The sequence below is a fragment of the Balaenoptera acutorostrata genome, chromosome 10 (genome assembly GCF_949987535.1).
Source record: "Balaenoptera acutorostrata chromosome 10, mBalAcu1.1, whole genome shotgun sequence".
Lineage (NCBI taxonomy): Eukaryota > Metazoa > Chordata > Mammalia > Artiodactyla > Balaenopteridae > Balaenoptera > Balaenoptera acutorostrata.
In genome coordinates this window covers 41,857,140-41,872,601 of record NC_080073.1, presented here as the reverse complement: position 1 = coordinate 41,872,601, position 15,462 = coordinate 41,857,140, and the positions used below count along the sequence as shown (strand labels likewise).

At 42.9% G+C, this 15,462-nt stretch overlaps 1 protein-coding gene across 2 annotated transcripts; it reads left to right on the top strand.

The window, feature by feature from the left end:
• The first annotated feature begins 8,412 nt into the window (after nt 1-8,412).
• LOC103003157 (C-C chemokine receptor type 2) lies at nt 8,413-14,617 on the top strand. Of its 2 annotated transcripts, XM_007168862.2 has the most exons (3): nt 8,465-8,497; nt 9,798-9,878; nt 12,409-14,617. In XM_007168862.2, the coding sequence occupies exon 3, from the start codon at nt 12,420-12,422 to the stop codon at nt 13,539-13,541; it is 1,122 nt and encodes a 373-aa protein (XP_007168924.1). In that variant the 5' UTR covers nt 8,465-8,497; nt 9,798-9,878; nt 12,409-12,419; the 3' UTR covers nt 13,542-14,617. The 2 variants fall into 2 exon arrangements, with proteins under 2 accessions (XP_007168923.1, XP_007168924.1); XM_007168861.2 differs by lacking the exon at nt 9,798-9,878 and having other exon boundaries at nt 8,413-8,497.
• The last annotated feature ends 845 nt before the right edge of the window (nt 14,618-15,462 follow it).

The window sequence follows — 15,462 nt, the reverse complement described above, 5'->3', positions numbered from 1 at the left end:
TTACATTATTGATTCACTTGATTTAATTTTTATAAATGAAGAGCGGAAGAGGTCCAACTTCATTCTTTTGAATGTGGATATACAGTTGTCCCAGCACCACTTGTTGAAGAGAATATTCTTTCTCCATTCCATGGTCTTGGCACCTTTGTTGAAAATCAGTTGGCAATAGGTGTAGAAGTTTATTTCTAGACTCTCAATTATAGTCCATTGATCTATATGTTTATTCTTATGCCAGGATAAACTGGCATAAATTACTGTAGCTTTGCAGTAAGTTATGAAATTGGGAAGGTGAAGTCCTCCAAAGTTGCTTTGTTGTTGCTTTTGCTGTTTCGATTGTTTTGACTATTCAGCGTCCCTTGCAATTTCATATTAATCTGAGGATCAGTTTTCCATTTCTGCAAAATGCCACTGGAATTTTGACAGGGATTGCATTAAATCTTTAGACAGCTTTGGGCAATACTGCCATCTCAACAATTTAAGTCTTCCAATACATGGACATGTGCCGTCCTTCCATTTATTTAGATCTTCTTTAATTTCTTTCAACAGTGCTTTGTAGTTAGGGTGTACAAATCTCTCACCTCCTTAGTTACATTTATTCCTAGGTATTTTATTCTTTTTTATGCTATTATAAGTAGAACTGTTTTCTTAATTTCCTTTTTGGATTGTTCACTGCTGGTGTATAAAAACATAACTGATTTTGTGCACTGATTTTGTTTCCTAAAACTTTGTTAAATTTGTTTATTAGCCCTAGCAGGGTTTTTGTGAATTCTTCAGGGTTTTCTGTATATAGGATCATGTCATCTGTGAATAAAGATAGTTTTACTTCTTTCTTTCCAATTTGGATTACTTTTATTTCCTTTTCTTCCCTGATTGCTCTGGCTAGAACTTTCAGTATAGTGCTGAATAGCAGTGGTGAAAGTGGGTATTCTTGTCTTGTTTTTGACCTTAGAGGGAAAGCTTTTAGTCTTTTACCACTGAGTATGATACTACCTGTGAGGTTTCACATATGCCCTTTAACACGTTGAGGAAGTTTCCTCATTATTTGTACTTTTTTGAGTGTTTTTGTTATGAAAGGGCGGTGGATTTTGTCAAATGCTTTTTCTGTGTTAATTGAGATGGTATTTTTTTTCTCTCATTCTGTTAATGTTGTGTATTACACTGGTTGATTTTCTTTTATTGAACCATGCTTGCATTCTTTGGATAAATCCCAGTTGACAACAGAGAACAATCTTTTTAATGTGCTGTTGAATTCAGTTTGCTAGTATTTTGTTGTGAGTTTTGCATTTGTATTCATAAGGGATACTGACTTGCAGTTTCCTTGTGGTGTCTGTCTGGCTTTGCTATCACGGTAATACTGGTTTCACAATATAAATTAGAAAATGTTCCCTCCTCTTCTATTTTTAGGAAGAGTTTGAGAAGGACTGATGTTAATTTTTCTTGAAACGTTTGGTAGAAATCACCAGTGAAGCCACCTGGTCCTGGATGTTTTCTGTTGGGAGGTTTTTGATTTCTGATTCAATCTCTTTATTTTTTAAAAGATCTTTTCAGATTTTCTATTTCTTCTTGAGTCAGTCTTGGGTAATTTATGTGTTTCTAGAAATTTTTCCATTTTACCTAGGTTATTTAATTTATTGGTGGACACTGCTCATAGTTTTCTCTTATAATCTTTTTTTATTTCTGTAAAGTTGGTAGTAATAAACACTTTCACCTGATTTTAGTTATTTGTATCTTTTCTTTTTAATCAGTGTTGCTAGAGGTTTGTCAACTTTGTTGATCTTTTCAAAGAACCAACTTTTGCTTTCAGCATGCCATATATATATATATATATATATATGGCATGCTGAAAGCATGGATGTGTATGTATCTCCAACTAGCCCACACTTGATCAGGGTCTCTCTTACTATCTTCCATCACCCACTGCCCACCCAGCAACCCAGGATGAGGCCTCAGTCATGTCCTCCAATCAGAATCTGCCACGTCCAGCTTTACGGGTTTCTTCTCATGCCACTTGTGCCTGCAAAGAGCATTATCTGGGTTTCTTGCAGTTGGGTACAGCATAACGTCCTTCCCTGGGACACCTCAGAAGACAAAGGCAAATAGTAGATGATGTCAGAGGTAGGAGAGGAGTAGCTATGGCCCTTAATGCCATGTATGAAACCTCATTCTGTAGGTACTCGCCCCATCCTCCTCCTACTCACCATGCCTTGGGGTGGGGGGCAGGTAATGGTGGTGAGAGTGAATTCTAGCTTCTCATTCCCTAGAACCAGCCCCCAACCCACTGCTGTCATGTACTGAGAGGCAGCTAAAAATGCCTTCTAAGTACTCTGTTCTGACCCATCCCCAGCCAAGGCTTCCTCCCCAGAGCAGGCCACTTCTGAGGCATCTAGACTAAGATCTGATTCTAGTCACAGAGTAGTTGCAAGTATCTGGGCTACAGAAGAACACAGCATTATCTCCCTACTACACGGTTCAAGTGACATCACCTTAAGTCACTTGAGGGGCTTCACAGCAAGTGAATGTATTAAAGATTCTGACTTCACATCTATTTCCCCGAAGTTTATTTGGCCTGAAGGTATGGAAACATCCAATCTGCTACACTTACACTCTTAAATTAATAAAGACTTAAATTACCATTTTTGATGACATTTTTATTTCTATTTTTCATCACATATTCTAGTCTGTTCTTGGTTCACTTGGAGATGGTAGTGAACTTGGAGAACGAAGGAGAAATTCATGTCTCACCTCTGTCTGTTACTTGACACTTTTCCTTTCCAAAAATCATGTGTAGTTTCTGGGCTTTCTGGCTGTGACTATATGCCCTGTTGTGCTGCTTTGTCACTTGGAACAAAAACAGTAGAAATAGTTTGCACAATTTTTATTATGAAGACATGACCAGAACATGTAGGAACATATAACTGTGCTTCTTCTATGGTTATGAGTCCAGATCATTGTTTTTAACCAAAACTGAAGATGTAAAATCCTAGAACTCACTGATCTATTTTAGTAGGTCACAGGAAGCAAACTATAGAAACCACAATCAACCGAAAGCATCGTTGTTGAAAAATCAGCAAGAGTTTATCTTCTAAAGGTGTCAACTGAACAAATCCAACTGACGATGTCAAGGGGGCATCCTCAAAGTTCCCTCAGGTTGTTGATAAACCTTTCCTATCTCCTTGCCCCAGCAGCATTCTCTCCAGCCATGCTTTTCCCCATGTTTTCATTTGGTTGAGTAATGCCATCCATGGAGGGGCAGAGAGGTTCTTGGAACACATCTAACTTTCAGCTTCAATGGTCTAACCCCCAACTCAGCTGCTGACCTTCAGAGTATGAATAAACAAGAATCTTAAACTTCTCATGGCCAGTGTTGGTCTGGTTCTTCCCTCTTCGTTCAGGGAGCATGAAATATTTTTTTTAAAATAAATGTATTTATTTATTTATTTATTTTTGGTTGCATTGGGTCTTCGTTGCTGCACATAGGCTTTCTCTAGTTGCAGCGAGCGGGGGCTACTCTTCATTGCAGAGCATGGGCTCTAGGCACGCGGGCTCCGTAGTTATGGCTTGCGGGCTCTAGAGCACAGGCTCAGTCGTTGTGGTGCACAGGCTTAGTTGCTCCATGTCATGTGGGATCTTCCCGGACCAGGGATAGAACCCGTGTCCCCTGCATTGGCAGGCGGACTCTTAACCACTGTGCCACCAGGGAGGTCCCGAACTATTTTTATTTCATTGGTTTACAGAAGAATTGAGTACCTCTTCATCGTTGGCCCAGGTCACCTTGAGATGACCACGGCCATGCCTTCTATGTGACCCTGCTTAGTCAGCTGTCACACTAGAGACAGGAGACTGGTGGTGTATTTTCCCCGAAGTCTGCTCAAAGGTCATACTCCTTTGCCAGATTGAGAATTTCAGAAATCATGAACCCAGTGCCAACAAGTAGATGTGGGGTTCTCAAGCTCAAGGAAAAGCATCTTTCCTAATTCTTTCCACGTGCATAAAGAATTCTAAGGTGTACTTACTTCAGTTTCCAGTTTTATGACTGTCTACGTGGACCATGTGAAAACAAAGTGACAAGAAAAAAAAAGTTTGACTCAATAGCTGTGTGGGTATTTGCCATTCTCCCCAGATTCACTGAGCCCTGGGAAGTTGACTTCTATGGGTTCCATCACCTAGACTCCCTGCTGCTCCCTCTTCTAGTTGGGTTCCATCACCAGGAAGCACCGGCAGGAGATCAGAGTGGGAGCAGGAGGTTAGGGTACTTTCTCATCCTGCTCTCCTGCCTGGCTTAACTTCTAGTAGTGCCTGTCTCCTTCAATCTTCAGCTATCAACAGGGCTCAGGTGATACTGTTTTTTCTTTTGACTCTTAACAGCTCCCACTTTTGCTAGCATCTCTGGGCACCTCAACACCCCTGTTGGTCCTTTTAACCCCACCAACCCCTCTGTACACATTCTCATCCTTATCGAGTCTTCAAAATCTCAGCTGGGTGTGTCTTCTGTTCCCTGCCCTAGAGATAAGACAAAGATTTGAATCCTGGCTCTACCACTAACTACCTCTACGAATTTCTCTGTTTATAAAATTACAGAGCTGGAATCAATGATGTCTTGTACGTAGACAGAAATGTAGAGTAGTCCTAATCAGCAACAGCAAAATTCCTGGGTCTTGACCTTCCCCATCCCAGACTGACTCAAAGGAACTAGCAGCGAGATGCTGGAATCAGGAGATTCCCTAAGTGGAAGTGGACCCAGTAACGCTGGGGTGAGTATCACCCATTTTGTTATTGAAACCTCAGAAAGACCCTTCTGGTCCCTGCCCAGAGACTGCATTAGGAGATAATTGGGGAACTTTCCCTGTTCCTGTTCAAGCAAGGAATTGCTTCTAAGGAACAACCTGAGGCCCTTTTGCTTAGCACGAAAAACAGGTCTTATGCAGGATACATGGTCACAACTTATTGAAATCTAGAAAGGACACCTGAACTTCCCTGTGTTTTATTGTTATTCACTACGATTTACTGAGAGCCTACTACACACCAGGCACTGTACTAGCTGCTTTACATTTATTTAAACCTCACAGACCCCAGAGGCCTTATTATGTTTCATAGCTAGGGAAATCAAAGCTTAGAAATTTGCCTAGCCTACAGCATGAGATCCTTCCTTCTATATGGCCTATCCTGGAAAATGTCCCATGTGCATTTGGGAAGAACACATATGCTATTGTTTGGCAGAGTTGTGTATATACATCTGTTAAATCTGGTTGGTTCATTGTGTTGTTCAAGTGCTCTATTTCCTTACTTCTATATGGTTGTTTTATCCATTACTGAAAGTGGGGTATTGAAGTTGCCAATGATTACTGTACAACTGTCTTTAGTTGTCAGTTTTGGTTTCATATATTTTGATGATCTGTCATTAGGTGTAAATGTTTATAATTGTTATATCTTCTTGCTGTATGGAACCTTTTATTAATATATAGTGTCCTTCTTCATTATCTCTTGCAAACTTTTTGGACTTAATGTCTATTTTGTCTGATATTAGCATAGCTACCTCTGCTCTCTTTTGGTTAAGATTTGCATGGAATATCCTTCACTGTCAATCTATTTTTGTCTTTGGATCTAAAGTCTCTTATTGACAGTGTATAGTTAGACCATGTTTTTGTTTTGTCAATTCATTCTATCATTCTCTATCTTTTGATTGGAGGATTTAATCCACTTACATTTCAAGTAGTTACTGATAAGGAAGAACTTCATTCTGTCATTTTGCTATTTGTTTTCTATGTGCCTTATAGCTTTTTTGTCCTTCATTTCCTGCATTACTGTCTTTGTGATTAGTTGATTTTTTTTTGTAGTGGAATGTTTATATTGTTTTTTATTTTCTTTTGTATACGTTCTATAGCTATTTTCTTTGTGGGTACAATGAGGGTCATATTTAATCTCCCAAAGTTTTAATTTAAATATATAGCTTAACTTCAATAACATACAAAAACTCTTTTATCTGGGAATGTCCTAATTTCTCCCTCACTCTTGAAGGATAGTTTTGCCGGTTATAGGAAAAACATTTATCTTATTGAGAATCCCTTGTATGTGACAATTTGCTTCTCTCCTGCTGCTTTCAAGATCCTCTCTGTGTCTTTCCCTTTTGAAAGTCTGATTATAATGTGTCCTGGTGTGGGTTTGAATTTATCTTACTTGGAGTTCATTGAGCTTCTTGGATGTTTATATTAACGTTTTTCTTCAAATTTGGGAAGTTTTCAGATATTATTTCTTTAATTATTCTCTCTGCCCCTTTCTCTCTTTTCTCCTGGGACTCCCGCAAGTCCCTTAAGCTCTGCTCATTTTTCTTCAATCTTTTCTTTCTGTTCCTCAGACTCAACAACTTCCATTGTTCTATTTTCAAGTTTGTGATTCTTTCTCCTGCCTGTTCACATCTACCTTTGAATCCCTTTACTGAATTCTGCATTTCAGTTATTGTATTTTTCAGTTCCAGAATTTATTTTTGGCTTCTATTTTGGTTTTCTATCTCTTTATTGATATCTGCATTTTGATCACACATGGTTTTCTTGATTTTCTCTACATCTCCCTTTAAGTCTTTGAGAATCTTTAAATCTTTATCTAATAAATCTGCCATCACATCTTTTTCAGGAACAGTTTCTGTTGATTTATTTTTTCCCTTTGAAGGGACCATACTTTCCTGCTCGACATTTGAATCTAATAACATGATAATTCTGGAAATCAGATTCTCCCCCTTCTCCAGGGTTTTCTGCTTTTCTTATATAATTGTTTTTTGTTTGTTTGTTTTTGTTTTGATTGCTATAATCTCTCTCTGTGCCAAGCATCAGCCTGAAGTGTGAACTTAAGGTCTTCTCAGGAGGTCGTTTCTGAGCCTGTGCTTTTCCCTGGGTATGTGTGGTCACTTTCTAATTTTCCCTGGAAATGCACCTGCTTTTGAAGGTCCCAGTCTTTAATGTGTGGCTTCCAAAAAAAGGAAAAAGAGAAAAATGAAAGGGAGAAAAATAAAGGGCATTGGCTCTTTAAATCCCCTGAAAGTCACTTCAGCCAGAGGGGTAGGGGCTTGCAACAATGGGGGGAAATGCAACAACAATGGCTGCCCTTCTCTTTGTCTGCACTTCTAACATTAGAAGTAGTCATCAGTGATCAGAGCACAGATCCCTGATATTTGGAGGACAGGGTTCAATTTGCACCCACCCTGGCTCCTGCAAGCTATGTGCAAGCTGCTCCAGGAACATGTGCACAGCTGCCTGCCAAGGTGCCTGGGGTGGGGGATGGGTGGCTGCTGCTACTGTGCTAAGAGCTGAAATTGGCCAAAGTTTACTGCAATTGGTTATCCAAGCCTTCCCCTAAAAGTTGCAGACCCTCAATAGACTCCAGAGTTCTTGGACTTCCTGGTGGCGCAGTGGTTAAGAATCCGCCTGCCAATGTAGGGGACACGGGTTCGAGCCCACAAGCCACAGAGCAACTAAGCCCGTGTGCCACAACTACTGAGCCTGTGCTCTAGAGCCCGTGAGCCACAACTACTAGAGCCCGTGAGCCACAACTACTGGAGCCCGTGAGCCACAACTACTGAAGCCCGCACGCCTAGAGCCTGTGCTCCGCAACAAGAGAAGCCACTGCAATGAGAAGCCCACGCACTGCAAGGAAGAGTGGCCCCCATTCCCCACAACTAGAGAAAGTCCGCCCACAGCAGCGAAGACCCAACCAAAAATAAATTAATTAATTAAAAAGAAAATAGACTCCAGAGTTCCAAAAGAGTTAGATCAGAGTAGAATTGTTGTCTAGGTGAGGAGAGGGATTGCTGGTACTTCCTACTCCACCATCTTCCGAGAATCTCAATGGTGTTTTCCTTTAGCAAAACTTCTTTCTGAGGAGTGGAACCTGTAACAGCTAAGCACCTTCTTACTAAGGACATCTCTGACACAAGAGACCACTTAGCCTTCCCTTTTCATTAAGAAGCTGTATCTAAATAACATTTCTAACGAAGTCCCAAATCCTTGATGCCACTGAAATCAGTGCATATGGTCACACAAAACGTAATTATATTTCCTCCACCATCACCAACAGCCCCCATTAGCATTTATCTTCTTGGGAAATGGAATTCTGATGTGCTCGTTTCATGCAAATTATTACTGGCAGAAGAGAGTGGAAGATTTCCAGATATAGAGACCCACAAGATAAAAAAGCCCAGAGCTGTTGGACCCAGGAGCAGACAGAGGGTGTGCCTAACTTACCCTCAAGGTTGCATAAGCAAGATTTCAAAATTAATTCTACTCTGGAGACTTCAACCTAGTATACAATGTTCCTGGCTGGAAAAGAAGAACTGTATCATTCTGTTTTTCAAATCTTTACCATTACTTGCCCTTGTATCTCCGCCTTCTCTTTCTGCAGGAAACTTTATTTCCTACTTCTGCACACCAAGTTTCTACCTCCAGATCTGTTTGGTTCAGTTGCTGAGAAGCCTGACACACCAGTGCCACTTGGAAGAAGCCATCTACCGGTGAGTTGGGGGTGCTTTTTCTGTCACTTTATGAACCAAAGGCTCGAAGCACCTCAGTGCTAGAGATGCAGGGACTGGGAGCACCCTGGGGGTCTCCACAGCCCAGGAACTTGGGAGATGATCAAGACAGGAGAAACGGGTGGAGGGCAGCATCTGTACCAGGAATGTCAGAGAGACCCCAGTGGCAGTGAGGAAGCGCAAAGCGGAGACCCCCCTCAGGGCTCAGGTGGTAGGACAGAGTGGGCTAAAAGAAGACAATTAAGAAAGGAGGACAATCAGGTTTCTCAACTACTGCTCCTCTCACTCTGCCCCTCCCAGCCGCCAAGGATTGTGAAGAGCTGGAGCTTTCTACCTCAGATTTTCCCCCCTCTAGTCCATATATGTGACAGTCCAGGCCCTGTACCAAAATGCACCTCTTGCCTCAATTCAGAGGCTGAAGTGAGGGATTCACTTTTCTGGGAGACAGCTTTTAACCAATTCTGGATGCTGTGTCTTGACACTTGAAAGTGACACATTAACCAGTGCCCTTCAGCTCCCTTGCTACGTGTCGGCTGTGGTAGGAGCTAGGTGTGTGTACTGGGGTGACATGGGAATAGGTAATAAAAAGGAGAAGGTGGCTGGCACTTGAGAGGCCAGGGCAGATGAAGAGCAAAGCATAGGAAACACACGGTGGATGTGGCTGGGGCAGTTCACCCACGATCTGAATCACCAGAGTGAGGGTCTGGGCTGTATATTTCTGACTGACAGGCTTCCTGTGTGATACTGAAAGCTAGCATTTCAGAATCACTGATCCAGTCCACACTTTCCTGTACAGATGAGGAGACTAACCTACAGAACAGCCCAGAGGGCTTGCTGCAGCTAAAAGGCTGTGTGCAACGATCTCCAATATTTTAGTCTTTATAAGATCTCCCACTGGATTACCTGGGAGTCTAGTCCACAGGGTAGCCCTTTGTTTCTCAGAAGCTTGTAGCCTGCTAGTTCGCTGTTATTCACTTTTTCAATTGATATTTATTTAGCAGCTTCTATGTGCTAGGCTGGGTTCTAGGGCACCAAGATAGCTCATTGCAGAACAAATCTCTCTGCCCTCATGGAGCTTATCTTCTGGCGGAAATGTCTCTGAGTGTGTGTGTGCGTGTGCGTGTGTGTGTGTGTGTGTGCTTGTGTATGTATGGGCGGGGCACGCTTGTACGGGCAAGTGTGTGCATTTTAAGGCTAAAATGCCAAAGAAGTTCTGTTCAAGGCATGGAAGAATAACTAGAAAATCTGTTACTTGTTCTTCTACATTCCTCTCTGCTCGCAGAACCTGAAGATGAAAACCCGTGAGGGCCTTTGAAATTGAATAGTCCAAGGTTCAAATTCCAGCTCGGCCATTACTTGCTTTGTGAGTTTGGGAAAAATCATTTAATCCACCCATGCTTCTATTTCTTCACTTGTAAGATGTATACTGATCTCACAAAACTGTTGCAAGGATTAAATTAATTAATGTATGCAAAGTATTTAGCATAGCACTTGGAGCTTAAGGAACACTCAATTAATTACTATAGTTTTAATTCTTTAGGTGGATACATTTTTTTCCCCAAGTTTGATCAGAGGTATTGTTTAGTTGCTGTTGATTTAAAGAATCTAGTTCAGTGCTGTGAAATTCAAAATCTGTAAAATGTATCAATCACAAGAGAAACTGAAGAATAAGGTATATACACAGATAAAAACAAAGTCACAGTCACTGCCAGGAAAAAATGAATATTCTTGAGAACCAATTCTAATGATGTTAGTTGTCACACTTATCACAAGTTTTCTGTATTTTGTCCATGAACATTTATTGGTGCCTCCTTTAGCCAGGAGCCATCATAAGAGCTGAAGACAGAAACATGACCTAGTCCTTGCTCTCAAGGAGCACACAATGTGTAGAAGATAATGTGCTTATTTAGAGGCACACACAGTGTTATGAGATAAGAATGATTTGACAGAGGAGGTGGGCTGGGCTTCACGGAGAAGGGGAATTTGAGCAGGATGTATTGCAGGATGAATAGGAGCTCACTAGCCATTTTAAGCAGAGGGGCAAGCATGTGCAAAACCACTAAAGCCTGAAGGAAATGATGAGTCTGGGGGAAATGGAAAAAAGATGGGTATGGCTGGAGCACAGGATCTGGGATTTGAGAAGTCATTAGAGATGAAGCTGAGAAGAAGTGAGCTTAGAAAAGCCATGATGAGTAGTCTGGGCATTGCCTTTGAGGCCCCGCCACATACAAATCGTGGGGCTACTCCAGTTTTAAACTGAGAAGGGCATGATCCAATTTCAGCTTCAGAGAAGACAGACTGAATGGGAGCATGGCTAAGAATACAGCATGAACAAATGAAAAAGCTCAGCAAAGCCATAAGTGAGAAGTATAGGAGGCAAGAGAGTGGCAGTTGAAAGAGGTGCAGAGGGGATGACTCAGAGGTGTTTATGAGGGAGAATTCATGAGACTTAGTTATAATAATACAAAGGATTTCTCTGTATCAGATGCTGCACTACATCTTTGTTTCCATAGCAACTCAGCTTAGTTATTATTTTATACATGAAGAAACTGATAGTTGAAGAAGTAATTAGCCCCGAATTACACAACTGTAGTTTGGAAGCAGGATTCAAATCTAGGTCTTTTTGGCTCCCAAGGCCTGGCTCCTAATCTTCTGAAGAAGGGGGGACCCAGGACAATGTCAAATCTTACTTCTTAAGTAATGGAGTAAATGACAATAGCCAAGATAAGGAATCCACAAGTTGAAGCAACTTTCCAGGGGTGTTCAGTTTGGGGTGGGTTGAATTTGAGGTAGCTATATGATACCCACTTTGCTCTCTGCTGTATCTCCAGTGCCTAAAATAGAGTATGGCTCCTGGCAGGTGCTCAATAAATATTGGTTAAATGAATAAATCCATGGGGAGATATGCAGTCGGCAATGGAAAATTCAACTCTGAGGTGGGACTGGAAGGCAGAGCTTTGGGAAGCATTAGCCTATAGGAAACTTAGAACCTTGAGATTAGACAACACAATTCAGGAAGAACTTTGGAGCAAGGGTAAAGAGGTAAATGGTAAAGAAGTGGGAGCCAAGGATGGTGCCTGGGACTCTTACAGTGTGGGCAGAGGGAAGAGACACCAACAAAGAAAATGATAAAGAAGTGGTGAGCCACTTTTTCTCCTGGAAGCCAAAAGTTTTTTTTGTTTGTTTGTTTTTTAACCTTTTTTTTTTTTTGGCCTTGATATTCACCGTAATATCAAGATATTTTGATCTTAGTTCCCTGACCAGGGATCGAACCCACGCCCTCAACAGTGAAAGCATGGAGTCCTAACCACTGGACAGCCAGGGAATTCCCAAGCCAAAAGTTTTAAATGGAAGAAGTCAGCAGAAGGATCAAATGCTTGATGAAAACGAAACTGAAAGCCAGCATGTTTAAAAATTGGGTTGTCATTGCAACCCTGGCAAGAGAAGTTTTCTGATGGAGACAGAAAGTTGAGAGAGATATCAGAACACTCTGGGTGGCAGGTAACAGAAAATGCAACTCATAGTGGCTCATTATGAGCATCCCCAGAAGCCCCCAGCGGAGTCCCCTTAAATACTATCATCCAGGAATGGGTCACAGGCCTTGTGCCACTGCAGAGGAGCTAGAGAAAGCAAGTGTCCAATATGGCCAGCCTTATCATGAGAGTCAGGCTCTCTGGGAAGGCCAAGGGTGTTGGGAAATGGCTGTGCGGAGATGACTGGTGTCTGCAACCAGGAATAAGGGGAAGTGATGAACTAGCACACACGCTTTCAAGGAGATGGCTGTGAAGCAAAGACAAAGCCTAGGACGTTGCTTAAGTGGAGCAGGGACCTTGGTAAGATTGGGGATTGCAGCCGTTGTGTTGTGTGTCATCATCTAGTCCTCTTGTTTACAGGACAAAGGAAGATGGATGGCAATGATATGTTTCCCCAGTTCAGCCATGATGTGCTTTCCACATCTCATTCTCTGTTTACAATGAATATCAAGGGGAACGATGAAGAACCCACCACCAGTTATGACTATGATTACAGTGAGCCCTGCCAAAAGACCAATGTGGGACAAATTGAAGCCCGGCTCCTGCCCCCGCTCTACTCGCTGGTGTTCATCTTTGGTTTTGTGGGCAACTTGCTGGTCGTCCTCATCCTGATCAACTGCAAAAAGCTGAAAAGCATGACTGACATCTACCTGCTCAACTTGGCCATCTCTGACCTGCTGTTCCTCCTCACCATCCCATTCTGGGCTCACTATGCTGCAGACCAGTGGGTCTTTGGGAACGTGATGTGTAAATTTTTCACAGGGCTGTATCACATTGGTTATTTTGGTGGAATCTTCTTCATCATCCTCTTGACAATCGATAGGTACCTGGCTATTGTCCATGCTGTGTTTGCTTTAAAAGCCAGGACGGTCACCTTTGGGGTGGTGACAAGTGGGGTCACCTGGGTGGTGGCTGTGTTTGCCTCTCTCCCAGGAATCATCTTTATCAAATCCCAAGAAGAACATTCTGGTTATGCCTGCGCCCCTTATTTTCCACTAGGATGGAAGAATTTCCATACAATAATGAGAAGCATCTTGGGCCTGGTGCTGCCACTGCTTGTCATGATCGTCTGCTACTCGGGAATCCTAAAAACCCTGCTTCGGTGTCGCAACGAGAAGAAGAAGCACAAGGCCGTGAGGCTCATCTTCGTGATCATGATTGTCTACTTTCTCTTCTGGGCTCCCTACAACATCGTCCTTCTCCTAAGCACCTTCCAGGTATTCTTTGGCCTGAGTAACTGTAAGAACAGCAGTCAGCTGGACCAAGCAATGCAGGTGACCGAGACCCTGGGGCTGACGCACTGCTGCATCAACCCCATCATCTACGCCTTCGTCGGGGAGAAGTTCAGAAGGTATCTCTCTGTGTTTTTCCGAAAGCACATTGCCAAACACCTCTGCAAACAATGCCCAGTTTTCTACGGGGAAACAGGAGATCGAGTGAGTTCAACATACACCCCTTCCACTGGGGAGCAGGAAGTCTCGGCTGTTTTGTAGAGGAGTAGCAGTTCGCTTGTTATTTTCAAAGGGAGATAGCAAGCTATATATGATGATAAGCCTCCAGGGTTTGTTGAAGAATAGAGGACTCTAAGTCTCTAAAACAAGTGCCCAGGAACCTCAGGGTTGTGTGAACCAAGACAGACTTGTGTCATTCCTTGTAGAGCCAACATGTGCTCAGGGAATATTCCAGAACAACTGTGGGCAGAGACCTGGACTCTCCAACGAGCTCATCGCAGTTCCTGGAAAATGTCACTTTGCCTTGTGCTTTTGCTCTTTCCCCCCTCGTCACCACTTTGCTCACTCTCTGATTCTATCAATCTCTTTAATCAGCTGGAGGTGGGGAAGAGAACGAGACAGGCACAGGTGAATGGAACAAGGGGGAGTGGGGTCAGGACCAAGGAGAAGGAGGAGGAAGTGTCAACAAGGCTGAGCCTGGACGAGGATGCAGGTAAGGGCTTCGCTCTCCCTTAGTGCCATCTCCTACTGTATTTAACTTTGGAGGCTTCCCCAGCTCATGGAGAGCTTAGGAACTGTAAGAACTTTCTGGAAGCTTTGGTTGGGTCCATGATCCCCCTTCTGCTAAGTGCATGACACATTTCTGCTTTATTATGGTTTAGCTATGACAATCACGCACCCTACATTTGAAATCTATTCAGTATCTTGCCCCATTGTTCATATGCTTCTTAGGCCTCATTCCCCTATACAAAAATTTACTAAAGGACTTCCCTGGTGGCGCAGTGGTTAAGAATCTGCCTGCCAATGCAGGGGACACGGGTTCAAGCCCTGGTCCGGGAAGATCCCACATGCCGCGGAGCAACTAAGCCCGTGCGCCACAACTACTGAGCCTGCGCTCTAGAGCCCGCGAGCCACAACTACTGAATCCCGCGTGCCTAGAGCCCATTGCTCTGCAACAAGAGAAGCCACCGCGATGTGAAGCCCACACACTGCAACGAAGAGCAGCCCCCGCTCACTGCAACTAGAGAAAGCCTGTGTGCAGCAACAAAGACCCAACGCAGCAATAATAAAATATAAAATGAATAAATAAATCTTTTTAAAAAATTTACTAAAGTGTTTATAAAAATATGCATAATCTTTAATGAGATGAAAAAATAAAAGCCCTCACTTGAAAACGGGAGGGTTGGAGGTCGTGATTATGAGAAAGGGGTAGGCACTAGTGAGTTCCTCCATCAGGAGTGGAGGGGCAAGCTCGCAGCAGGATGTGCAGGAATGTTTCCAGAATCAGCTAAGAGCAGAAGCCAGGAAGGATGCGTCAGAACCTTAATAGGCCTCGTGTCTCTGGATCTGATGGTGTCTGTTTCCTTGTGGCTCTTCCTGCTTTCCTGCTGCCGCTGCCCACCTGTCCCCCTGCAGCCTTTATCACATAACCCTGCCTGAAGGATTACCCTACTCCAAAAGCCGGTTTGTAGAGGTCCAGAAGAGTAGCTTTGGGGAGATGTGAAGGACACTGTGCAACAAGAACCCCCTGTTGGGCCCGGGAGAGGGAAGACAATCGGTGAGGATACTGGGGTGTGTGCTCAGAGCAGAGAAGGGGCTTGTCTTGGAAATCAAACACCGGCCTGTAACCTCAGGGTCTATTACCAGGCAGGGCAGGCCTAGATGAGGAAGACGCTAGATAGGGTGGAAAAAAATGTCTTCCAAATCACCTTCCAGCACCTCATTTTTGCATACAGGCAAAGAGTTCAGAAATACACACATTTTTTTTTAATGTAAAGTAAAAATTAAATAAAAGCTGAAAACTGCAACTTGCAATTGTGGTAAAGTATCATTTTAAGAGTTACTATTATGCCATGCCTAAAAATACTGTATTAGTCATAGAGACAATTCTGGTGTTGGTGGAGCACGTGGTATGTTTCGGAGACCACCGGTTCATAAATAAATGTTGATTAGGGAGCTGGAG

Excerpts from the sequence above, each read along its gene's own strand:
- LOC103003157 (XM_007168861.2), top strand. The coding sequence starts at position 12,420 with ATGGATGGCAATGATATGTTTCCCCAGTTCAGCCATGATGTGCTTTCC.